We start from the raw sequence: 25377 nt of genomic DNA on the forward strand, positions 1-25377 counted from the left end.
TCTTCCTGTCTGGGTCCAAGAACCAGCCGCTGACTGTGCGCTGCCTTGGACAGCTTCGGCACGACTAAGGGAAAAAACAAAGGAAGGGAAAGCAAGTCCGACCAACCTTTTCTTACAGCTCTGGAGCCCCTTGGCATACCCATTTTCAAGGATATTATTAGATTTCTGTGCAACTCTTGCAAACAAGGCTATCATCAACTTCGCAAGCATTCAGTTGACAAGGGCCGGTCAGGTGGAAGTTGAAGTATCAGTGCCCTGGTGATGATAAAGACACTTGGGTCGGCACACACTAGTGGGGCCATGACTAAAGGAATTTGAATTCCGCGTGGCTGCAAGCCGGATCCTGATGGCGTGTCTCACGCCGCTGTACACCCCGCTTTCGAGATGTGTTTAGTACAGCATGCTTACTGCATTTCCCAAGAACTCCTGGACAGGCTCAAATACAATGATCTATTCGCTAGGTGTTACCAAAGAAAGATACAACATACTTCTCTATGTATCTCCTCAACCACTCAGATCATCGCAGATGCATCACTTGATTCGCAAATGGACAATGGGCATGGAAAGTCACATAATTGAAGAGAGATGATTTATTTATCTTAGTTTAAAAATTGGGCTTGTAAATTGAAAGAATTGACACGGAATTAGACCTTCCTAAATTTTACACCACGATGCCTTCCGCCGGGGACTTAGCTATGGGATCAAATCGTGTTTCTTCCTCAAAAGTCCGTCGGATGCCCATCGCCCTTCAATTCAGGCCTCAGTATGAAAATTGGATCTAACTGTTCGACATATCCACATGCCGGTTCGCTTATAGCATATCCCATGAAGTCCTGAAGCGGTCGATCATATTGCGAAGCAATACTTTGAGGAACCGACAGGAACTGATTTTCTTCCTGTCGCAAGAACCCCCGGGTTGAAAAAGTAGCAAACATCAACCGCTTCTCGTCCTTTGTTGTGTTGTGGCCTCCAGCATGGTAAGCAGAGGCTAGCATAATGAAGGCATCGCCTTTTTCCATCTCAGCGTAGATGCAGTCTTCGACCCGAGGCGGCACGTTCCGGTCGGTACCCCTGCCAACAGAAAAAACCGTAATTAGCAGTCCGCATATCAATGCCAAAACTTCAGAGCAGACCACAATCCAGGAGAGCCCTGCTGCACTCCAATTGTGGCCTTCCATCGTTTTCACTTACCAAAGATGACTTCGAGGGATGAACTGAGTGCCTCCATTCTCCTTGGTGACTTTGCTCCCCGCCACGAACAAGCCTATGGCTGTCTCTCGATTCCTGTCCCGCTCGTCATCCCAGCTGTCTACTTCCTGGTGGTAGTTGTGGCTGATGTAATCGTCCCGGTGCAGAGGCTGAGCTTCACCACCGGGCCCGATTCTCATGGCTGTGCATGAGTGAACATAAGGCTTGGACACCGACTCCTTCTTTTCGTTCCCCCACCAGAACCAACTTCGGGTGGTTAGGAAGTGGTCGCACACCTGCTGGTAGACGGGATTCATTACTTGTGTCTTGGCATAGGTAGGGCTGATAGCCAGTAGGGCTGATGCCCGCTGTGTCTGCTCTGAGAGCAGGTGCAACATCAGCAGCAGGGTCCATGTGAAGTTTGTGCTTCCGGCTCTTGACCATTCGTCTGTGGGTTGTCTCGGAACCTACTGGGGAAAAAAGAGCCGTTCCATTCAACATCATTCTCCAGGCGTTCTCGGCACTCCTCGTAGGCCTTCTCAACGTCTGCGACAGAGATGAGGTTCCTGACAAAAACACCACCGTCGCGCTTGAGGAGGTAGACGATATCCTGTATGGGTGTGTCTGCGGTGACTTTTTGGACCTCGGGTCCGTACTTGGTTGAAACATCAGACATATCGATGGACGAGTTGGCGCTGAAGGGTAACTCAAGTTGAAGGCGCAGAGCACACAGTATTGGATTCGAAAGAACGTCAATATGGGGCTCTAAGACTTGATCAATGGGCTCTTCGCAGTGATGCAGGCTAAGCAACTAGGATTAAACAAAGGTGGTTCTGTTGGTTTCAAGCTCTTATCCATCGATGCGCATAGGGAATAGGTTTCAGGCGACAGAAGAGCATTCTTAGGGCTTCACTCGTTCTGCACTGTCGGACGTCACACGCCAATTATTTCATGATTAGTGGTACTGAAGGTTGCGCACTAGGGGGGTCATAGTTGAGACTACTTCCGAAAGCGGAGCAACAACGCATCTGGCTCAGCACTTGCTTGCCCCATTGTGGGACTATGCATGCAGGATGGGGACAGGACCAAGCATAACCGACGACATTGCCTCAATCGATATACCTAAATTGAGATACCTAACTTGGATCACCAGATGAGACAAGAGAGAGGCTTCCACCACCACCCCTTCCTCACTTATACGGACCAAATTTGTGACCGCAGCTTACATATATACAGCTCGACAGACATTGATGCATGAGTGAATCATTGCAGTCTAAAATTATTCATGTTGGTTCAATGCTGCATATAAAAATCTAGCAAGTCCACGAAAGGTGACTTCATGGTGCCTGAATGTCCCTTTTCATTAAGTCCTTCACTCAATACTTCAACTGCATACAAAAACCACATCTCAATACTCGACTTTGGTACCGACTTATCGGCTGTGCCTGCTGTAACCCTAATCACTTCCTCTTTGATCAACCAGTCGACAGTGTCTTCAATTGTGTCAGTCATATTGAAGCACACAGGCAGAAGTATCATATCCTGATGTTGTTTGATCTGTCGGAGGTAATTCAAGAGGATGAGTCTCATAGCCAACACAGCGAAGTACGCTGCCATCGGAATTAGCAAACCTCAATCAGGCAGCCTGTCTGTCTTTTCGTCCACTACGATGGCACTGCTGTTACTGTTTTGGCAGAAGGGTTAGCAGCTGTGCTGCTACCCACTATCTCGAGGACCAAAGTTTCGCGTCGACCGTAATGTTCGCCTGATGCTTGACAACGACCTCAACACAATCAATATCTTCTTTTGGTGTTTCTTGTTTCTGGAACACGGGGTTGATCAAGTGTTTCGAGAACAAAGAAAAACGGAAACGCATGGCCACACTTGGTGCGGGAGGTATGCTAGACACCTCTACGGGAACTCACGTATGCTGAGAGGCCTCAAGATGGTATCCTAGAACTTTCATACCGGCTTGGATCGTCACCGAACAACTCGGTGTTGCAATCCATGTTCAACGGGTGTGGCGTCCGGAATTCTACGAAATCGATTCATGGGCTATGTAGAAATGGCAAGGCCTTATTAATGATCGGATTTAACGCTGCCAGTTGGCTCAAGTGACAATTGAGAATATGCCATTTCTGGGGTATTATCTACGAAAGGTGCCCGCAGGCTATCTTCACCGGCTCCTTCAGCCGTTGGCAATCTCGTCTTCCTCATCCTCCCATTCCCCAGTGTCCTCCATACCCTCATTGACCTTGTATTCAGCATCACCCTCCAGGCCCTCGCTGTCAAACTCGTCATAGTCCATGTCAACATCACTGTCGTCGTCCGCAGCATCGCCCTTCTCGGCTTTGGCTTTCCGCTTCTTCTCAACGTTCTCCCTCTGTTGTTTCTTGCGGGCCTCCTTCTCTTGCTGCCTCTTCTCCCAGCGCTTTTCCAATTCCTTGACTTCCTCCTTGGTTTTGTGGACATACTCGTGCCACATGACCTTGCCAGAGCACAAGCCTTCTTCGACCTTGGTCAAACGCAAACGCATGCGCGGTCCCAATTCGACCAGCTTGACGGCACGCTTCTCGACAGCGTCGTCTTCCTCTGCGGCTTCGTCGTCGACGGGTGCAGCGCTCTTCTTAATCTTCTGAGCCTTCTGCTCCTTGACCTCAACCTCAGCATCGCTATCGATCTCACTGCCGCTCGTAGCGTCCGTAAGATATCCATCACCGTTCTCCCCTCCTTGAAGGAAATCGGCAATGTCCTCGAGCTTTCCCAGGTTCGGTACGCCGCCCTTTCCGTTTGTCTTGGAGGCCAACAGCTTCTCAGCCTTTTCAAGTCTCCGTAACGGTCTCGAAATGCCTGTAGAGCGTGTGGTGATGGCGTAGTGTCTGAGGTTGATGATGAAAGATCCTTCGTTTTCCGGGTCCTTCTCGCGGTTGAGCAGTAACGTTCGCTTGATCTTGCTGAGGGGGGTCGCATTCGGGTTCAAAGGAGGAAAGACGCTGGACCACACCGAGGTCACTAGAGATTCCAGATGCTTGGGCACCTTAGAAGTGGCGTTGGCATCAGGCGTGTGGAAGTTGTTCATAACCAGCTACAGCAAGTTAGTAAATGCTCGACATAACCACAGACTGGGGGCTCGTACCAGAGGAGGCGCAAGCTGCTCCTTGCCGCTGCCCTTCGGGCGTCTCTGGGCCTTCTGAACATCCTTGCAGAGGGAGTACTTCTCAACTCGGAAGTTCAATGTCGGACCACGAGGCGTGAGGGCAACGCGCAGGTTGGTGTTGCCACTTTCGGAGCGGGAGAAGAGCATAAGGTGGGTAACGCCAAGGGGTCCGGTCATGACGACGTAGTCCTTCAATCGGTTTGCTCTGCGCTCCTTCAAGCGTGCCGCAGTTCCTGGTTCCATGACCTTTCGGAAATCGGCGGCGAGTTGACTGACGCTGGAGCCGACCTCACCAGCGCCAATGCGGATGACCATACTCTTGGGGTCCTTGGAGCCATGGTTTTCGGCAACGGTAGCCGGATTGTTGGCGCCGACATGCGTCCTCTTCTTGACTCTTTTACGCGCCATTTTGGGCGGGTTTCGGGGTCGATTGAGTTGGGTGGAAAATCTTGACGTCGAATAGGTTGTCGAGGTTCCAGAATCCGCAGCTGGGAAGATCTGGGCCTGGGCGAGACGAGACTGTCTCTCTGTGCAGGAAATTTTTTGGCGGGGCGGCGGCGATAAGACCCAAAAACAGCAGGCACGTGCTGATAAGAGCAATTCTCCACTAAAAACTTTCCCCCAGGCGCGGGATGTCATCGCGCCCACCTGCTAACTTTTTGCACTGGCAGTTCTCAGCTTCACTTTTTTTTGCGCCGAACCGCAACACAAGCATCTCTTGACGAAAATGCCTTCTTCAAAGCGACAAAAGGTGTCGCACAAGAACTCCGCTGTCAAGGAGTCTCGCGTTACCGAGAGGGAGTCGTCTCCAGCTTCATCAGCTGCTTCCGAGCCCGACGTTGAGGGCGGTATTACTGCCAACGCCTCGGAGGAGGTCACAAAGAGCTTCAAGGATCTCGTAGGTCACTCTTACAACCTTGTCTTCCGTCCTTGGTGAATCTGTCTAACCTCACCTTAGGGAGTCGTTGACTCGCTTTGCGACGCATGCGCCAATCTCGGATACACGAAACCCACCCCCATTCAGGCTCAATCGATCCCACATGCCCTGGCGAATCGCGACATCATCGGCCTGGCCGAAACTGGTTCAGGAAAGACGGCGGCGGTTAGTACATACTACATCTCTCTTTTGCATTCCAAGGCTTGAGGGTCTATCCAAGTGTTCTCGACCAGTCTGAGAGTCTCGCGAAGGAAACGATCGATCGAGGTTCCCATTACCTTGCCCCACCACGATACTTTCTTTGCACCTTCATCGCCTTGGCGAAGGGTGTCGGCTAACTCAAGCTTGGGGGACTCTATGGAGACATCAGTACATTCTGGCAAAGAAGCTAACGTATGGGATGTCTAGTTCGCGCTGCCGGTGATCCAGGCTCTCTTGGAAAAGCCCCAAGCATTTTTCGGATTGGTACTGGCACCCACGAGAGAACTGGCGGCTCAGATCGGTCAGCAATTTGAGGCCCTTGGCAGCTTGATCTCGCTCAGAACAGCAGTGATTGTGGGTGGTCTGGATATGTAAGCCTCACCTACCCCCCAAATCTCCTCTCAAATGTTTTTTCTAACACTGCCTAGGGTAAACCTTCCCATTTCTCTTCCGTCTTTTTCCAAGTTTCTCTTGTTTTTGATCTGCTACCTTGCGCTGCTTTATCGTTACTACAAGCCACCACGTATGATTTGCGGCCTCTCCTACTCTCGATGGTTATTGCCAGCGCCACCATCACAACCCTGTTGGCCAACAAGTGTCTGCCAAGGTGTGCGAGCATAAGGCTACCTCTTACAAGGAAGTTGAAAACTTACTCCTCAGGGATGGTGCTCGCGCTGAGTATTCTGCTGAGCCCGGCACGACTCAATCACCTGCGGTCTTTTCCTTTTTGACAGTTTCCATCCTGTTTGTCAAGTCTGATTATAGGCAAGACATACTGAACATGACTCACAGGTTGCTCAAGCCATCGCCCTAGGCAAAAAGCCACACGTTATCGTGGCAACACCTGGAAGACTGGTAGATCATCTCGAAAAAACGAAAGGGTTCTCCTTGCGGTCTCTGAAATACCTCGTCATGGACGAGGCTGACCGGCTGCTGGACATGGACTTTGGTCCCAGCATCGACAAGATTCTCAAGTTCATCCCTCGTGAACGCAGAACATTCCTCTTCTCCGCGACCATGAGCTCCAAGATCGAGAGCCTCCAAAGAGCCAGTTTGCGCGATCCTGTCCGCGTCAGCATCAGCTCCAACAAGTACCAGACCGTCTCGACGCTCCTGCAGTACTACCTCTTCATACCCCACCAGCACAAAGATACTTATCTTATCTATCTCGCCAATGAGTTTACTGGTCAGAAACTAGTTGTATTCACAAGGACAGTCACTGAAACGCAAAGACTGGCCATTTTGCTCCGAACTCTGGGTTTCGGTGCCATTCCTCTCCACGGCCAACTGAACCAGACGGCCCGTCTCGGTGCCCTCAACAAGTTCCGCGCTGGTGAGAGATCAATTCTAGTAGCCACTGACGTGGCTGCTCGAGGACTCGACATCCCCTCGTAGATGTCGTAATCAACCATGATTTGGCTCAGGTACGTGCTGTCTTATTAGGGAAGGGAAGATGTCTGGCCCATCAGGCTCTTTGCAGACCGCAGTGGCTGTGTGCAATATCCTGTCGTTTGGCGAGGTGACATCAGTACTGGACGATTCAGATTTTCGAATCTTCGTTGGTGGGAAATCGCCAATGGCGTTGGGACCGGGTCACCCAACCACTCCATGTACGATGCCAACTCACGCTCGGCGGGAAATCCGAAGGGCACTTTGGCACACTTCCAGCAAAACTGGATGTTGGCTTTTTACCCTTGTCAATCCGCCATCGCCCTTCTCCCCATGGGATGTCTTAGCCTTCCTACAACTCAGCCTTGGCTCCTCCCTCCCCATCAAACACTTGCTCGGCCTTGAACAAGAACGACCACATCTAACGAGCTCACAGGATTCAAAGACGCATGTGCATCGCATAGGCCGGACGGCACGTGCTGGAAAATCCGGTATCGCCCTCAGTCTTGTTACACAATACGACCTCGAGATATGGTTGCGCATTGAGGCTGCTCTGGGCAAAAAGCTGGATGAGTACCCGACGCAGAAGGAAGAGGTCATGGTGTTCCAAAATCGGGTTGAAGAAGCGCAGAGACATGCCAGAATGGAGATGAAGAATCTCATGGAGGCGAAGGGCAAGAAGGGGTCGACGCTCAAGGGAAAGAGAGGCGGTGCGGGTGGCGGTGGTGGAAAGCGGCGCCACGACGACATGGATGCCGAGGAGGGCTAACTGGCATCTTGAGGAACTGGGGTCGTGTTGCCATTGTTGTGTCGTTGTACAACTAATGATGTTCGTTTACTCGAGTTCAAAATTAGAACGTCATCGGGACTTTGCTGTAGACTTGGGAGTGGGAGCATGGTTTCGTTTGGTGTGCCTAAAGGGCCAGCGTCAAGTGAACGGCTGGTACAGCCTCAGGATCCCCTGCTTAATTGAATCTGTTGACAGCTGTGAGGGAACCGAAAACAGAGCCCAGGGCAGAGCATCTATCAATCCGAAGCCCAAGACGAAGAGAAATCATGAAAAACAAACAATAGACGAGGACGGGGCCAAGGACGCAATGAAGGTCCAGAATAGAAGAGTCTGGCTTAGACCGGACACCAAACATTTGAGAACGCATTTGATTAGTGTCGTACGTGATCTAGTCTTCCAGTCGTTGTCTACTAAACCGTTTCATCCTGAACGCCATAACCCCCTTGCAAAGAACTGATGCGTGGTCAAACATGGGTATATACCGAGAAATCAAGCGCAACCGACCGGCGCGAACAACTCCACAAGAGTATTGTGTAAACCAGTTAATCAAAACTCATCGTCAGCAGCCGTCTCCCAGCGCTTCGTTGCGAACTTCCGCATCTTCTTTGGGCTTCCCGAATTGCCGGTGCTGGTTGTGCTCTCGTTGCTGACGCGCAGCTGTTCCATCTTCCGACCCAGATTGCTGACGCCGGCACCTGCTTTGCGGCCACCAAAGTCGTCTCGTTCCTGGAGAGGCTTACGCTTGGAAGGGCTTCTTGCCGCTAGCTCACGTTTCAGAATCTCATTTTCGCGCCGAAGTCTCTCGTTCTCGTCCTCGAGGTCCTCGACCAGCAAGTTTTCCTTGTCTTCGCCGGCAATGTCATCTTCCGCCAAAGTGACACCAAGGCCCTTCTCGAAGAGCTCCATCTTCCGATCCCAGTGCTCTTCTCCCTTCTCCTGCTCGGCGGCCAGTGTCGCTTTCCAACGGGCCAGCTCCATCTCGAAGCGAGCGTCGAATTCGGCCATGCAATCCTCGCGCACTGTCTGCTCCAGCTCCAGCAGTCTATCTTCCATGCTAAGAAGATGTGCCTCGGCAGATACCCTCGCTTCGCGTTCGTGATCAAGCTCGATGTGCAGATTCGTAATCTCTTCTTGCATCCGAGCAATCTCCAGCGCAGCATGCTCCATCAGAACCCTGTCTCCATTGTCAGAGACTGGCGAAAAATTGCGATGTCCCGATGATCCATGGCCGAAAAAGCCTCGCCGCTGGTGGGGAAGATCAGGAGACCTCATCCCCGATGGCGGATGCGAAGTTGAAGGTGTATCTGCCAGCAGGGTCGAGGTGATGCTGGGGATGCGAGGAATCGTTACTTCTCTCGCCAGGGCGCTGTATCTCAGAATTTGCGAAGTCGCATTGACGTCACCGTGTGCGTCAGCAGTCACGATCATGACTCCTCGCTGAGCATTCCGGCGAGGCACAACACCTGTGGAGGATGTCGCGGAAAAGGAATTGGAAAAGAGCAGTTCGGTCATCTTGCACTGGCGGAAAGGCATCACAGTGGGCTAGAGGATGACAGTTAGACTTCCGTGATTCAGTGTAGCTCTTGCAATCCGACGTACCTTGCTGTTACTGCCCATACCACTTTGCGCCTGTAGGCATTGCCCCAGATACATGAGACTCTCATTGATCTTGCCAGCCTCAGCGAGAGTTGCACCCTGAGTCTTTGCATCCCGAGCGCGCTCGCTGCCAGCGAGATCGACGATAGTCAAGGTGTTGCCCGCCCAGGCGCGATTTCTTCCGGTCTTGGCTCGTTTCTTTACCTCGACACAAAAGAAACCATGGCTGCGCGATGACACGCTGTTGCTGCCAGTCCCAGCCACTTGGCGTTCATGTAAGCCAGCTTCTAACACCATGATAGCTTCCTTCATGTTAGTGCACGCAATCTTCTTCAGACCAGCAACCACCTTCCTATCAGCTGAATGTTCCGTCGGCTTGAAGAGCAGAGGCCGTCGCCGATACTCTTTCGTAGCATTGGATTTGATAGGTGGAGTCAAAAGGTCATAGATCTTGTCATTATATACCTCGTACATAGACAGTACGACGGCATAATCCGATTCGGGATCAGATGACACATTGACAGCGCTGATATCGGGGGATGAAGGAAGAGCCGAAGGTCGCTGGAGATTTCGTCGAGGGGTCGGTGGAGGATAGTGTTCGCCCTTAGCTGGAGTTTTAGCAACGCTCTTAATTCTGGATGCAGTGGTCATAGTTATGAAGTGCCCTTGCGCATGATCTTGATGCCGAAGAGGCTCTCCTAGCACTGGCGTCGAGGCATCGCGTTGCTCACGCCGCGGGCAGTCTGGAGTTAATGGCAACAAACGTACACCTCCCAGAGTGAGCGCCAACTGTGACTGCCTTTGTCTCTCACGGCGTCTGGAACGTGGGAAATGGGGGTCGAAAGAAAAAAGGGGGTATCCTACAAGTATTGGCGTTCCCGCTCTTGATCCTCCTCCACGGGATGAACCAAAGTCGGTAAACACAGTCTCGAGAAAGTATGGTGCTGAGATAATGGTGGCGTCGGAAACGTCGGAGGCTTGAAGAGAGCCTTCAAGACTCGGGGAATCATACATGTTGGAGCCAATGGATCGGAAGACAACGTCAAGAGCGAGTTGCGTCATGCCTCGTGTTGTGCGTGAACCGAGAATGGTATGCGACTGTTAGGAAGTCAGTCATACTACCTACAAAAGGGAGCCATGAACACCTATTTACCTTTCCAGAACCAGTGACACCTAAAGTAGCTATCAAGGCATCAGTGCCGTGACCCCCATGGGGAGCCAAGACGCCCTCGACAAGCGACGCGACTCCTGTGCACTGAAAGACGTCAAGCTGAGTAGCGTCTTCCTCGAAGACTCTGGTGAAGGCGAACTTCTCGGTTGAGCGTTTGCGATCGTTTGGCGGGTTGAGGGTGATATGGGAGGGATGTGAGTCTCCATCACACTCCTCAACGTCCAAAAACCGATCGGAAGAAGCTGCGCCAGCTGGGGGCGGTCGCAAACGCAGGTACACCTGGAAGAGGTTCGCGGACTTTTGTGATGAGGAATCCATCATAGAGAGCTGTGAGGATGGGTCGCAGATAACGAATTGATGGTGTTAGCGACGATTTCTGTTGGGCGAGGCACGTCGGTCGTGTTGGTGATACTGCCCTTGGTCGAAGTTGACTGAGCTGGGTCCGGGGCGCGAATGTTGAAATGGCCAGAGACACAATCCTTGTTTACTTTGATGGCCAGGCAACGAACGATAAGATAAGCGACGGCTTGGCTGTGATGATAAGGTATCGATTAGATAAGGGGAGGACAGCGGGACGTGCCTCCTCCTGGCGGGAACCTTTTCACCCCGCCACGTTCTGCACGGTGCTCCCCACTGAGACACAGTCCTGAGTGGGGCTTGTGCCCGGCGGGGATCGAGTATGGTGTGGCGCCAGCTCCGACCGATGGGGAACAAACCGCAGACTCCCGATCCAACCTCACCTCCCCTTTTTTTTCCTTTCTTCTTTTTTTCGCTCGAGCAGTGGGCACGGGCAAACCCGAAGCATCCTTCTCGAAGCTAGGCAGCCAAGGTAAGCCAACGCCTGTGAGACTACAATACGACCCGACTGGTCAGGCAAAGCAGTGCCTTTGTTCCTGAGTATGGCAGCATCATCCTCTCTCATCTTGACTTTGAGTCAGGCCACACCATGGCCGGCGTAGAGTCACGGTGAGATAACACCCAAAGCATAAGGTACGTTTGGCCAAACACCTCCTCTGCCGTGGTGTTTGCCTCAAGGGCAGACAACTCCGTCAGCTCTAGCCCTCTCCCCTTTTTTGTCCCTGAGTTCCATGTCGATGCTACCGGTACCTCAGCCTGTCTCTCGGCCAAAGTTTTTACAAAGGCTCAAAGTCAAATGGGTGAGGCCTAGCGCAGGCATCACCCGGCTTGACAACCCCTCACTTTGGGTCAGTGAGTCATGAATGACAAGAGGCCAGACAACGGGGGCCAGTGCCGCCCAAGGCTGATCCCAATGACTCCTGCATGACTGGCTAAAAATTTAGAATGAGGCCATGGTCCCTTTGGATGGGAATGTACTATGTAGTTGGATTGGGTTCCAGAAGTAGACGGCCAGCGCCGAGCATCCGCACGAGTATGGGTCCGCCCGTCGGAGCTTGTCTTTTTTTTCTCTCGGTTTTTTTTTTTCCTGTTGGCTATTAATGTCTGTATCTGACAAATATTCCAATAGCTACGTGACTAGATGAACGTGTGTTTCGTGAGCCTAAGGGATGATTGCTTCTAGAGTTAACTTCAGTAACTCGGCTGCTTAGCAGAGTGCCCAATCTAGATGACAGATTTGATGACTGAAACTACGGTGTGCCCAAGCGGTTGTTTGCATAGGGAGGCAGAATGATGAGTTGGCCCCTCGATTGCCCCTCGCCTCCTGGAGTCCTTCTGCCCTCGAACAAATGGACGTGGAAGTCGAGGCGAATCAGGAGACCGCCTACCCATTCCGCATGTTCTAATCCTACGTATGCAAGGCAAACAGTGGGCCGGGCCTCAAGCTGGAGACGTGGACGTTGGTGGAGAGGTACTGTCGGTGCAGTCCAATGTGAGTGGGAGATATCACAATTGAGACTGGGAAGCTCGACGCTGGAGGATCCACAATATATTTGAATCTGCACCGGCCACCCACTCGCTGCGCCTCTTGCTCCCGCTGGCTGGTGCAGCTGGCACCGTTGCCGCCGTCCATGGAAGGATGATGATGTGTCGACGGGACGGTACGGTGAACAAGACCACCTCCCCTTTCTATTATGGCCAGCGGTTGATGCTCTGGATCGTTAAGACTACTTTGAGGCTGCAGTGCCCAAGAAACGCTCAGCGGGTCACGAGGAAAAAGCCAGATATTAAACCTGCCATAATGGAGGCATGATCAGCCTATCCCCATCTCGATCTGGACCAGCCTGACGGGTGACGACAGATGGAGGGGTGATTTCTCGCTGGCCTGGGCTGGGTCAAGAAACCAGACGTTGGACGGACGGGCCAAGTGAGGTGACACAAACGCAAGGAGGGGCAGATGTGGTTTGGTAAGGTGAGGCCGATTCGAACCTGGAAGAGAGGGGAATTGACTTGCAGGTGCCAGGCTTTTCCACACAGGGCCCTTTCCTCCACAGTTTAGCAGTCCGATCCACTAATGACGGTGCATCTCCAGCGGGTTTTCAGCGTCTGCAGGGCATCTGTTGCAGGCGTCAGGGGGAGAACAGACCGCGAAAAGGCGGTGACGGCGCGCCGAATGCGGTTAGATTATCCTCGCTACCCACTTTAAGCGAACCAGACAATGCCAGATTCCCACACCTCGAGACCCCACCAAACGGGGGACTTCGAGAAGGAAGAAAAAAAAGTCTGGGCGAGCAGGAAGGGGACAAAAAAAAAAAAAATCGATTGGGTGTGGAGCACCAAGACGCAAGAACGGGGCGGCGCCTGGGGGAGCCATATTATTTTCGGAATCCCGGTGCCTCGTCCCTTCCATTCCCTTTTTCCTCTCTTTCCCACCTCAACCAACACCAACCCAAATCCAATTCCACGAGACAACGAAGTCGCCCTACACCTTTTCAAAGGAACACCCCTAGAACCCAACACCACACTTCGTCGAGAATCATGTCCGCCGCTTTCGCTGAGCTGTAAACGCCCACTGCGGAGGTGCCTGCGCTGGGCACCTCTGCAGTCCAGCAGCCCATCGAGACATTCAATCCCTTCTTGTTTTCGACGAAGTCCAACCCAGGCTTTCACTGTCCGGAGCCCTCCAACGGGACGGTTCTGGCCCATTGACGGAAGCCTGTATCTGATTTCACCCGGATCGACCACCAAGCCCACTATTCACCGGGCTACGAGAAGCCTATCCGCCCGAAGAAAATATCTTCACATCCACCTCTCCCGACCTCCACGGCTCCCTATTACGCCCACTCCAACCACCTCTCTCCCTTCGACCCGAACACCTTCATGAGAACACATAGGGCGCATACTATACGACCAGACGCAAACAAGCAAGAAGTATACACACGACATTGCCACAACACATTCGGCACACATACGGCAACCATCCACGCCGTTTCTCTAGACGGAACCCCCCCTACCAAACACTACCGCATTGGGTTTCACCCCCTGCATCATTACTACAATGTCTCGCAACGTTCGCAACAAGTCCTCTGTGGCTTCTCGCAAGGCGGCAAAGCGTCGCGACTCCATCACATCTTCCTCGTCTTTTGATTTGTCCGATGATGGAGGCTACTCCGCAGTCGAAGATATTAGCGATTCTTCTGACGATGACGAGGAGGATGTTGATGCGGCCGAGGAGGAACATATCCTACACGAGGTGCTGCTACCCCCCAGCATCCCGAGCCCCCTCGGCCGCCCATCGTTCAAGAAGAAGAGGACGATGATGACGAAGACGAAGACGATCAGGAGCAAGACGACGACGAAGATGGTGCTGCCGATGTTGAGGACAGCGCCAGTTGGGACGGCATCATGTCCGAGATTGATGAGAGTGCGGCTTCTGACCACCATCACCGGTCAGTCGAACGGCACGTTCGCTTTGATGTTCCCTCAAGTGATTCTGAATCCACCGACACCGAGGATGACCACGCCGACTTCTTCCCTGACATCTTTGTTGATCAGAGCTCCCTCGATCCGGCCTTCCGCCGCGAGATCGAAAATGATGATGAAAATGACGAGTCTGAAAACTCAAACTCTTTTTGGGACTACCACGGCGACTACCACGGAGCCTATGGATACGCTCCTGACGCCGAATCGGATGTTGAGGCTGTGATTCAGGAGCTCGGCGACGACGATACGCCCATCGCGACCCCTATGACAGCTGGCGAAGTCTCTGAGATACCCACTCCGGTCGCAGCTTTTGAGGAAACCCAAGAGCTAGACGGCTATGAGAGTGAGTTTACGCTCTGTGACTAGGACTGAAGAAGCTGTGATTGCTAACACTGCCCAACTAGCTGATGGTGATACCACTGAAGAAGATGAGCCGGAACCTGTCGTCCGCCGCAAGATAAAGCGTCCCGAGCCGCCCGTTGACCAGTGGGACGACTCCGACACGGACCTCCCGGTCAAGGGCGAACGCGGACAGCCACGTGTTGGTCGCTTCAACCTCGACAACTCTGAGCGAAAGCCCATTGCTGTCGTTAATCCCATATCCCGCAAGATGATGATCTTTACTCCCCACCGTCGCCGCCAGCTTGATCTGTCCCCTGAGCAGTTCAATTTCCAGTACCTGGCTCCCATTGATGAGAACCAGAACTCCCCCATGCTCAGCAGCTCTGCCCAGATCATGATGAGCGCTATGTTCTCGTCCAACACCTTTGGTGACTACCTCAATACCCAAGCCATGGGGCCTGCCGAGGCCTTCTTCCCTTTCCCCTCGGAACCCAACACTGCCGACGAGAGCTCGGATGCCGGCTTTGACGAAGAGGAAGAAGACGATGAGGTGGAGAAGTCACTTAACATCAGCGACTTTATTGAATTTGACGAAAACCACTCCTCTGGCGATGAAGACGAGGAAAACCAGTGGGACGGCGACCATCTGGGCTCTACGCCTGCCCGGCCACGTACCGCCTCGAGCGATGTGGACCTGCATTCGCACATCAACGCCAACAACGTGGGGGCTTTCCGTCGCGACCAGATCAACCAGCGACTCATTCTAAGCGACAAAGCCACACAGGACTCCCTCGCCCTCAGCAGTCCTTACAACTACACTGCTCTGCGCGGCCTCAAGTCGGACCGCTTCGAGACGGCGGCGGTTCCCCTGACACCCCTCCGGCGGTCTAAAAAACAGATGCGTGACCTCGCCCGGAGCCCCCTCGAGTCCATGTCGCAGAAACGCAAAGCATCCAGCGAGATACCCATTGGCCATAAGCGCCATCGCAGCATCTCGGACGTTAACTTGTTGCACATCTAGCATGGTGGTGCAGCATCTGGCTTACCCGACATGCCCGACACAAAACGGTTGAGGATGGCGTGGCATGCTGGCCCTGAAGCAAAAGGGCACTTGTCATCCCTGGCCTCATACACTTGGTTCTGACTGACCTTGATTTTCTATGTTACACATTCTTGCAATGGCCCGTCAACTCGACGGGAATGACGGTAGACAAAAGCACAAAAGTACAAAAGCTACGGATGCTTGGCCAAGGCCAGTGTCAGGAGATAGCCCGGCGAACGGCGTCAGCCCCATGTGGCCGATGGATCTTGGAAGTTGTGGAAGGAATTCCCCTCTGGTCCCAGTATGGCTTGAGGTGTTTGACGATCTTGTTTCCTAGTTTCGTATCATTGAAAATCATGATATTCAATAACGTTTTCCCTGCTGATTCATGCTTGTCGTGCCGCTGCCGACTGACCATGACGCCGGTCAGCAATCGCTGAACTCGACTTTCGTTGCAATGTTATTCGCCTCAGCAGGCAGAGACTCAGATGACAATGTTTTGCTTCTGCATTAGGGACTCTTGATTATGCACAAGAAGGTATTCGTCATCCACTAACAAACCCGAAGTGATTATCATCTCGTCATTTACACCACACAGTCTTATCATACTAGGCTTCTGACTTTGCACTCCTCATTCAACTGAACACTCATGAAACACCGCTCAGCTGTAAGTAGCAATAGCATTATTGAATGCCGTATCAATCCTCCCAACCAAAGTCTCAGCTGCACCCTTCAATGCCTCGGGGACCTTCTCAACAACCGCCGCGCTGAACTTGTCCGTCGCGCTCTTCTCCTGCTTGAGGTTCAACAAGATGATGGGGCTTAGCAAGAGCCTGTCGAACTTTAGCTTCGCGTCGACGACATTGCCAAGTGTGGTCTCGACGCCGCCGGCAAGCGTCTGCGTCGACTGCGCGACGGTGATGGCTTCGAGGGCGTTGAGCTGGGCTGAATCCTCGGCGACGCCAGTGGCGTTGTTGATTTTTATGAGCAGCTTGGTCGAGTCGACAATGATGGGCAGCGTGCCAAAGAGCCCGCCATTCCAAGAGGCGATGGTGTCGCCCAGCTCCGTGTTCTGTGCCGCGATTTCGTCCATTGCGGCCACGATGGCGGCGCCGTCCGCGAGAACAGAGGTGGCGAAGAGGCCAAGGAGGGAGAACTTCAGGAGCATGGTGGCGGGGGTCTTTGTGAACTGAAGTAGATGTCGCTTGGTTTGATGAGCGACTACTGCAAGATCTGAAACTCAAGCTGCTGAAAATTCCAGGTCTTCTCACCACAGCCAGCGATCCCAATGGCCTTTTATACTCTAAATCTCACGATCCCAGAACATCACGCCTGCCATCAACACATCTACCGCCATACTAGCCTGATCACCACCACAAGCTCTCCACCTATAATAACACCATAACGCTCGGCGACCTTCCATCAATGTCATCTTTCCCCGCAAACACATCGCCTGAGGACACTCAATTACCACCTCTAGGCGGATCCGACGTGTGATCGCGCCCTCTCAATTCCGGAAACCTCGAAGCTTCACATGTCCTCGGCCGAAACTCCTGCTCAGTTCCCACGAAAACAAACACAATGCATCGCGAACACATGCCCCCAGGGAGTTCTCCGATCTCTTCGAGCCGAGGAGCGCAGGGGTCTTACCCCAGGTTCCTGTCGTCGTCCCCCTGAACAACCCGCTGATCAGCCCTCAACCCCTCATGCAAAGTGCCTGCCGATGTGACGACCCCAACGTTAGTGAGGTGCGAAAGCAACCACCATTGGGTCGTACCCACAGGCTGGCGTTGGCATAAAGCCTCCATTTCGCTCGGAGGACAACTGGCGAGGCGAGCTGAGAGGTGCACCGGACATCATGGTTGGTGCGTGCCGGCGGCTTTTTAGCCTTTTTGGACAAGGGCCAATGGTTCTTCCGAGCTTTCACCTTGTCGGATGATCGTGTCGGATGAGCTTGAGCTTGGGATGGTCCGGTGGCAGCTCCATCTTCTTTTTGGCCGTTCCGGCGAAAGTCGAATCGTCGGCATGAAAATCAAGGGAGTAATGAGCAACTGGTTTGCTCTCTTTCATCTGGCCGTCGCGCGCAGCGGGGAACGCCAATTGAGATCCTGACATAAATGAGCGTACAATTGGTCTTTTCAAGTAGTCGCCTACCTCTTCACAGATCAGAATGATATGCTGATCTCTGACTCGTCTGTTGCCAAGAAGTCTAATTCGCCTCAGTGTGTTTTTGTCAATGACTACGCGACGCCAGGGTACAAGAGTGACTTCTACCTAAATCTCTGCCATGAACCTTGATACCAGACGTAGTAGGAGAGCAGCTGGAGGAGATCTCGACAGGCATCACAGTCGTTCTCGATTTCTATGCATTCCTACATCGGCTTCAGGAAGATACCCGCTGTCCCGGGTAAGGACTTTATTCACACAGGGGATGGAACCCCGGCTGGAAAAATGGCATTGTGGAATAAGCCTAACCCTTAGCTAGAATTGATCTGCCTCTATTCACAATCGACTGAATCTTTCGGTATTCTCAACTGCTGACACAACCAGAGAACACCCCGCTATTCTCCTCAGCAGACAACTTCCCACTACAAAACTCTGTCCACTCCCAGAACTTGATCGCCTCTGGTCCCCCACTTTTGTCCTTCCACTCGTTCTCTGGTGGGTACGGTGACTTGTCGAAAATAATCTTGAGCTTGTAAGGAAGTGACGACTGCGAGTCGCCAGAGGAATGGCTGGATGCAGAGCGGAAGACACCCTGCAACAGCCGCACAGTATAAGTCTTGGGCGCGAAGGCAGCATCTGTAAGAAGCTCATCATTGATGCGCTTGTATCTTTCCAGCGCGGACCCTAGCGTTGTGACCCGACGTTTTGTGAGGGTGATTTCAATGTCAAATTAGGCGATCTGGCGTGCTGTGCTGTCAAAACTTCAGGAAGAGGTTTCGTTCCCACCAACCACACTATTGAGCACCGCTGGGTTCGAGCATTTCCACTCAATATCTGCGGCAATCCAAATGCATGAGTCGGAACGAGCGATCAGCTTAAAGCGGTGTCAGTCCGGATTACATGTAGTCCCTTCCAAGCGCTGAAGATCGTAGCAATGGTCAACTTCATCTTCATGGAAGACCTGTGTACCGCCTGGGTCGCGTCTGTCCTGGTTCGTGATGCGTGATGTTGATTCTGACTGGTGTCGAGCCATTCGCGGACCATACGGACTATGACTGTAGCTTGCGGTAGGCCCGCTCGTAAAAAAGAACACAACACTAGGATGCGGCCCGTCTGGTCGGACGCTGTTATCCACACGTCCTACACCTGAGGTGTAAACTATTCATAGCTAGCCCGCTGTTGGGCTCTATGTTTATATACTAATCAAACGCGAGCTTTAATCATCAAAGGCCGGATGTCGCAATGGTAGCGAGCTACTTTCCGGTGGTAGAGGTTCTGGGTTCGAGTCCCAGTTCGGTCGATAGCTTTTTCGATTTTTTGCCATTGCGTCACGTAGTTGTTGACAAGGTTGGCAGGACTACTGAACCAGTACGATTGGGAACAGTAGAGAGGCTGCATATCGCTGAGGCCAAGGGTGCTAGTACTTGTTTGCATTTACAGTGGAGTGACACGGACTCTCAGAAACTCTCTCCACTGGTTACTTTTTGACAGAGGCGCGTTTTCGTTTGCGTACAGGAACTAATTGATGGCATGGTGAAAGATGTCCTACTGTGTGCGACTGGCTAAGGTAGAAGTAGAACAAATATGAAAAGAAGTAGGTAAGTAAAACAAGCACCTCACAGGAGAGATGCGGTATCTTAAAGGCTATCGGTTTCTATGCAATTTTTGTGTAGTTCAAGCGTGTATTTAGCTGAAGATCATACAGGCGCGTACTAAGTAAGCTTGGGCAACTGATACTAACCGGTAGCCTACAAAAGCCGCAATGGAAGAGACCTGAATGATCACCGCAGTAAATGAATGGAATGTTTAAGACTGGTGACATCAAATGCAATCACGTGTATATTACTCAGTCAAAAGCCATGCTCTTGGGTGTTTGCTTCATCTGGTGAGGCTTGTTGCTCTTGGGCAGGGACTGTGGAGAGTGTCACAAGTGACAGGGCGTGGAAATTGGTGTCTACGGGACTCCCTTAGACTTCGCCCAGAGGAACCCCGGCTACCACAATGATAGCCTGACTAGCTGCGCAGTCAATGCAATCAAATTGACAGACCAGACAACTGATAGAGCCAGCAAGATGATCCCTCTCTCTTGTCACCCTGCGGGGCTGTGGAGTTGGCTTGATCATCTTTTGAGGTCAGCTCTGGAACAACGATGACGGTAGGGTTTGTATACCGCCAACGTGATGTCCAGATCTGGCCCCAAAAGACAAGTCAAACGTTGAACAAAGACAGCCGACCAGGCCGTTTGTAGGGGTAGATAGTTTATGAGAACATGCGGACTAAAGCCGGGATGGCTCGCCGCCTACCCGGTCCGAAACTCAGTCCTGGCCAGCTAACCTTGCACTGAACCGAGATGAAATTACACTATACGGATTCGATTCCGCTTCGATGAAGTCGAGTCATGGTTTGTAAGTCTGGGGCAACTCACAAATCACGGCTATCCGACTATCACTTCTCGCTGTTAGGGTGCACACCATGCAGTAACACAGAGTGGCATACTCAACACTAATAGCACCCTAGGCCACCAGACGACTGCTCCCATGTTTCCGGCAACCTAAACCGTAGCCAATAACTCATACCTTCTCTGAGCTTACTGATCTGCAGGTTATATCGGCAGCGTTTCAGACTCATGAGGCTTTCTGTTTCGACGCGCACCTATTGCCTGCCTCTCGAAAGACAACGGGCACAAGTAACTGGTGCCGTAAGCGCCTGCTCAGATGCTCAGGATTGACTCTCTGAATGATTGGAGCACGGGGGCACAATAGACTGGCACATCAGGACGTACACAACGCAACAAGAACGTTCCTGTCAAAAACACATTCAAATACAGCTACGGGAGCGAGTATTCAAAAGAGAAAGTCTGCAGTGTTGTTTCGCTGGTCTAAAGATGCTCTATCCATTTGACACAAGCATTCATGCTGGCCTACAGCCAAGCGAAGCCCCGGCATACTTGGGGGCCCTTGGGGTATCTAAATACAACTACGCCGCCCTCCTTGGTGTTTGCCGGGCCAGCAGATGACACGACGTTTATCAACGGACTGCGCTCACTCGTCGTCATCATTCAGTCCAAAGTCGTCGTCATCGTCGTCCTCGTCTTCCATCCCCTGATCGTCCTCATCGTACATGTGAGACTCGTCGCCCATGTCGTAGTCGTCTCCGCCGCCAAACTCATCATCCTGATGCTCGTACTCTTCACCCTCAAGAGGTTCAATCTCTTCCTCTTCATGGATGGCCTCGTCAACCACGCTAGGCGCCTTGCTGGTCGGACGGCTGGCGGCTTCACTCTCCGGCCGGGATCCCGGGTCTCCTTTGTCTTGCACGTCAAACATCTGCCGGATGGCATCGTAGTTGATGCGCTTCGAGAAGCCTCGCTCCTTCATGACATTGACTGCCGCCTCACCGGGCGTGCTAGCAGGAGTCGTCTGACCCTCGCCGATACGTGGGCGCTTCTTCCGCTTGCGGTCCTTTTTGGGTTTCTTCTCTTCAAGCTTTTTTCTGAATAGGCGCTCCTGCGACTGACGCAACCAGTCCTTGTTCTCGTTGACCCATAGCAGTTCCTTGATTTTGATCTCCTCGGGGGTCAACATGCAGTTCAACACCTCCGGGTCATCGGCAAACTCGTCTTCGCCAACTTCCGGTGCCATCGATACGGCCTTGTTGGGCTGCTGCTGGAGTGCCCAGATGGAGTGGATGCGGGCACGCTGCTCAGCATTACTGAAAGCCTTGGCATGCTCGTACGTTTCGGGGTCGTTCATGATCTCCGAGATCTGTTCCTCCATCTGGGCCTCGTCCTCCTCCCACTCATTGTCGATGGGCAGGGAAGGCTTCGGCTGGCGTCCGTTCTTGCTGTTGCCATCTTGCTGTGACGACTCTTCACTCTGCTTCTCTGCATCGCCAAACTCTTCCGCCAAGCCCTCAAGATGCTGGGTGCTGTTCGTGTCTCGGAGGGCCGGCTCGTCCTGAGCGATCTGAGAGGGGAGTGGAGGGATGATGAAGCCGTCCTTGTCTCGGCGGTACTCGACGGCGGGAGCCGCAGACAAATCGGGGGGTGGGAGCGAAGGTGCTGGTGTGGCTCTGGTGTTGTCGCCCTCATCTGTAAGCTTGCGCTTCCGCTTCTTACCCAGCTCCTCCTGCTGCTTCTGCCAAGCCTCTGTGCCTTTGTAGAATGAAGGTGGGTCATGCGAACTGGAGCTGAAATCCTGTGACAGAAAATCCTCCACCGTCATCTTACTAGCCTCAGTAACATTGAACTCCTGAAGACGCTCTTGTATAGTATGTGTCGTGACTTTAACGACGTACACGACTTCTCTGGTCGTGCGCCGGAAATTGTGCATTCTAGCGGCTATGAGTAAACAAGCACCGCAAATACCGGAAGGGCGACGGCCCATGACGATCCAGTCCTGCTTCATGCGATGGACGAGGCGGACAGCATCTTCAGCGACCCTGTTGGTCATGTGCTTGAACTCGAGCTTGGAGGCGAGCCTGAACAGGATGTCTTCAGGGAACACTGGGGCCTCTCCGTTGCCAAAAATGTACACAACTCTGTTCAGGGCTTTGAAGGCTCGGCCGAGCTTGAAGACATTGATCTGCGTGAGGTCGGCAAGATCGATGAGCATGATCTTGCAAGGGCGCTCGGTACGGCAAGCAGTGTAAAGGCAGACGGCGGCAACCATCACAAGCGTGCGACCTTGGACAAAGTTGGCCTGAGATGCAAGTTTGAATACCTGGACGGCGGTATTGACAGTGTTGTCGCTGAGGTTCAGTCGCTGGGCGTAACCCTGCATCAAGGAGCGAGCCTCGCGGATGGACTTTTCTCGATCGTCGGAGCCACCAACGCGGCGGAACGCAGGGCCCATTGTCCGCACTCCGGCCTGGTCGGCGGCAATGTAGCTTCCCTGGACCATGGCGGCACCCGAAGAGGTTTCACCAAACTGTACTTCGGCGACGATGTTGCTGTCGTCGGCAACTCGACCACAGGTCTGGCAAACGCCGTCGACGACGTTGGGCTTGACACAGGTTTTGTTTGGGCATTGCGGGCGGTTCGACACGGCGACCGTCGGGGCTCTGGAGCGGTTCAGTTGTGCCTGGGCGACAGCATTAGCGGCGGCGGCAGCTGCGTTTGCCTGCTGGCGTTCGGCTTGTTCTCGAATGGCTCGAATACGGTTCGGGGGTTGGAACGGCTTCGACTTTCCCACCGTCGGCTTCTGGGACTTCTTCGTGGGTGTGAGAAAGGACGACATCGTGCCGGTGTCGTAGCCCCTCGGAGGAATGGCAGTCGTGTGTCAAGATTTTTTTAAGATTTTTTCTTGAGGAGTTTGTCCAAACGCGAGGAGGGTCTTTGCAAAAAAAAAATAGGCGGGGGGGATGTTGATGGAAAGAGAATGCGAAGGCGTTGATGGTCTCGAAACCCGTCCCCTTTCTCCGGCACCAAGCAAGTAGGCACAGCCAGTCTGCTTGCACTCCGGACGGCGGAGGCCAAGGGTATGGAAAACGCGGCTTGTTGCGTGGGATTTTGCGCGTTCGGTGACGCGGGCAATGGTGAGGACGTCGACGAATGGAGTGTAAGTGAATTGAAGACAACCCTGGACGCTGTTGGTGGTATCTCTGCAGAGGGATACTGGTGGTGGACGGAATGAAGCGAGGAATGGAAAAACTAGTGGGGTCGGCGACGAGATGGTCGAGCGGGGGGAGGTGCACGTTTGCTTCGAGGGGCGAGAGTGAATCAGCCGCGCGCAGACAAAGCCAGAGTTCGGACCTGGGTGGGGGACCAAGGGGACCAAGGCGGCCAAATTCTGCTGAGTCAAATCTCCGATGGCCCTTTGCATGCATACCTACCTACCTTAGTAGATACTGCGTAGTATGTACCTCCGAAAAGGGAATGCCCACTTTTCTCTCATTTCTACTGAAGCCGACGGTTCGAGCCTCCCTCGACTCACAAGCCGTGCAATTGTACGTGTGTTTTTCGGAGCAGTCCAGAGCACTTGAGCGGCCTTGCATGGCCAGTTTCGTTGTTTCTGACGCTTTTTGACTAATTCTTCACAAGCAGTCGCTCTTTGAGAAATTCTCGCCGTGATGTTGGGACTACTACCGCATCGGGAACCACTCAGCGCAAGCCAACTAAGATTCAACTCAGGACTCCGCGTTCCGACGGGGACTCCAAGGCAACCGTGGCGTAGCCATCCAATCCTCTCACTTCCCTGTGGGCCGAGTCACTTCTGGGCCGCACCGCCGCTGCTCTGCCCCGCGTCGTGAAGACCTGCCCGGGTCACCTCGGACATCTCCCCCGCGGCGTCGAGGCCTAGGCGAGCATTCGCTCGGTGAAAGTTGCTCCGATCAGTAATTTTCTGCCCCGTAATCGTCACGCGATACTTGGAGATGACAGTGATATCCCACTGAGAGGCTTCATAACTATGTATAAGGAGTATCTTTGTAGTCTTTTCGTATCTCTACCCCGCGCCCGGCACGTTACCATATCCATATTCTTAATTGTCAAGCTCCGGTCCAAGTATTACTGGCATCGTCGCGAACCCAATCGCGCAGGTCGACGTAATACATTCTACAGCACATGTACAAACGTCAAATCGCATTGCTTTTGGCCGCCTTGCACGTGCGGATTTTCGGCCCAGGGGACCGCCTCAGGTGCCCAGCCAAAGGGGCCCTGCATGCTTCCTTGGTTTGGTCTGGTAACTGATACATCGTGGTGTTCGTCAAATGCGGGGCAACCCGCGTCAACTCAGCTCACACCACTCGCACTACCGACATTGTTGTTCAAGGAAGTAGCCACGCAGCTGTTCGTGATTCAGCCTATATAAACCTCGACACCCGCACCTTGAACTTCTGACTCGATCGTGGAGCACAGTTGAGCTTCTCACGCATCACATCATCCTTGTCTCATTCTATTTGCCGCTGCCATCTCACTCATCATGTCTCTCGAGTCCTTTACCCTTTCTGCCCCTCCCGACACCGACGTCTGGAAGAAGCCCCCTTCCCACAATGTCTACAACGGTAACATTGCCCCAATGAATACCTCAGATATCCATGCTAACCATCACAGCCCCCACCAAGGCCGTCCCGACCAAGTCATTGAGCCAATTCAAATCCGCCAAAATCACCTTCTCTGCAGACTGGACCGAGCAATACGACCAAGGAGGTCTTATCCTCACATTCGACTCCCTCTCCGGCCGCGAGCGGAGGTGGATCAAGACGGGCCTGGAGTACTACAACGGCACCCCGCAGATCAGCACCGTATCCTGCCACCACTGGGCCGACTGGAGCATCGTCCCACTCGCCGCCTTCGAAGACACCAAGACCATCACTGTGCTCGTCGAGAAGGCCCAAGACCAACTCGGCTTGGGGCTCTGGGTGTACTACGTGAAGCAGGACGGCACCAAGGAGCCGCTGCGTGAGATTTGCTGGGTGTACGGAGACGACGACGCCTCGGGCAAGGACTGGAACTTGACAGTCGGCGCTCTTGCCGCCCGGCCAGCGAAGGATGCAAAGGGCAATCTTGAGGTTCAGTTCAAGGACTTTGACGTGCAGTGGGAATAAGATATACCATATT

The 25377-nt window shown here is 53.0% G+C and overlaps 9 protein-coding genes and 1 non-coding gene across 10 annotated transcripts; 4 read left to right on the forward strand and 6 right to left on the reverse strand.

Annotated features, from left to right (window-relative positions):
- Positions 1-1187: 1187 nt before the first annotated feature.
- On the reverse strand, positions 1188-1864 carry ColSpa_10719 (dioxygenase swnH1; the record flags this gene model as incomplete). The annotated part of the gene is made up of 2 exons (XM_049276931.1): positions 1188-1636; positions 1660-1864. The coding sequence occupies 2 exons, from the start codon at positions 1862-1864 to the stop codon at positions 1188-1190; spliced, it is 654 nt and encodes a 217-aa protein (XP_049132888.1).
- Positions 1865-3376: 1512 nt separating this feature from the next.
- ColSpa_10720 (brix domain-containing protein C1B9.03c) lies at positions 3377-4753 on the reverse strand (the record flags this gene model as incomplete). The annotated part of the gene is made up of 2 exons (XM_049276932.1): positions 3377-4273; positions 4325-4753. The coding sequence occupies 2 exons, from the start codon at positions 4751-4753 to the stop codon at positions 3377-3379; spliced, it is 1326 nt and encodes a 441-aa protein (XP_049132889.1).
- A 319-nt stretch (positions 4754-5072) lies between these two features.
- ColSpa_10721 (ATP-dependent rRNA helicase rrp-3) lies at positions 5073-7641 on the forward strand (the record flags this gene model as incomplete). Its single annotated transcript, XM_049276933.1, has 6 exons — positions 5073-5243; positions 5304-5447; positions 5691-5854; positions 6254-6816; positions 6879-6907; positions 7309-7641. 6 exons carry the CDS (start codon positions 5073-5075, stop codon positions 7639-7641), a joined length of 1404 nt encoding a protein of 467 aa, XP_049132890.1.
- Positions 7642-8208: 567 nt separating this feature from the next.
- On the reverse strand, positions 8209-9909 carry ColSpa_10722 (kinesin-like motor protein 9; the record flags this gene model as incomplete). The annotated part of the gene is made up of 2 exons (XM_049276934.1): positions 8209-9204; positions 9262-9909. 2 exons carry the CDS (start codon positions 9907-9909, stop codon positions 8209-8211), a joined length of 1644 nt encoding a protein of 547 aa, XP_049132891.1.
- A 2-nt stretch (positions 9910-9911) lies between these two features.
- ColSpa_10723 (kinesin-like motor protein 9) lies at positions 9912-10747 on the reverse strand (the record flags this gene model as incomplete). The annotated part of the gene is made up of 3 exons (XM_049276935.1): positions 9912-9956; positions 10123-10356; positions 10412-10747. The coding sequence occupies 3 exons, from the start codon at positions 10745-10747 to the stop codon at positions 9912-9914; spliced, it is 615 nt and encodes a 204-aa protein (XP_049132892.1).
- A 3097-nt stretch (positions 10748-13844) lies between these two features.
- ColSpa_10724 (uncharacterized protein) lies at positions 13845-15632 on the forward strand (the record flags this gene model as incomplete). Its single annotated transcript, XM_049276936.1, has 3 exons — positions 13845-14039; positions 14300-14612; positions 14674-15632. 3 exons carry the CDS (start codon positions 13845-13847, stop codon positions 15630-15632), a joined length of 1467 nt encoding a protein of 488 aa, XP_049132893.1.
- Positions 15633-16314: 682 nt separating this feature from the next.
- Positions 16315-16821, reverse strand: ColSpa_10725 (cell wall mannoprotein 1; the record flags this gene model as incomplete). Its single annotated transcript, XM_049276937.1, has 1 exon — positions 16315-16821. One exon carries the CDS (start codon positions 16819-16821, stop codon positions 16315-16317), a length of 507 nt encoding a protein of 168 aa, XP_049132894.1.
- A 2226-nt stretch (positions 16822-19047) lies between these two features.
- ColSpa_tRNA_279 lies at positions 19048-19119 on the forward strand. The gene has a single exon. It is a non-coding gene; the product is annotated as a tRNA-Arg (tRNA).
- A 1741-nt stretch (positions 19120-20860) lies between these two features.
- ColSpa_10726 (transcription factor IWS1) lies at positions 20861-23056 on the reverse strand (the record flags this gene model as incomplete). The annotated part of the gene is made up of 1 exon (XM_049276938.1): positions 20861-23056. One exon carries the CDS (start codon positions 23054-23056, stop codon positions 20861-20863), a length of 2196 nt encoding a protein of 731 aa, XP_049132895.1.
- Positions 23057-24739: 1683 nt separating this feature from the next.
- Positions 24740-25364, forward strand: ColSpa_10727 (uncharacterized protein; the record flags this gene model as incomplete). The annotated part of the gene is made up of 2 exons (XM_049276939.1): positions 24740-24821; positions 24871-25364. 2 exons carry the CDS (start codon positions 24740-24742, stop codon positions 25362-25364), a joined length of 576 nt encoding a protein of 191 aa, XP_049132896.1.
- Positions 25365-25377: the final 13 nt, after the last annotated feature.

The sequence above is a fragment of the Colletotrichum spaethianum genome (genome assembly GCF_022836535.1).
Source record: "Colletotrichum spaethianum MAFF 239500 DNA, contig38, whole genome shotgun sequence".
Lineage (NCBI taxonomy): Eukaryota > Fungi > Ascomycota > Sordariomycetes > Glomerellales > Glomerellaceae > Colletotrichum > Colletotrichum spaethianum.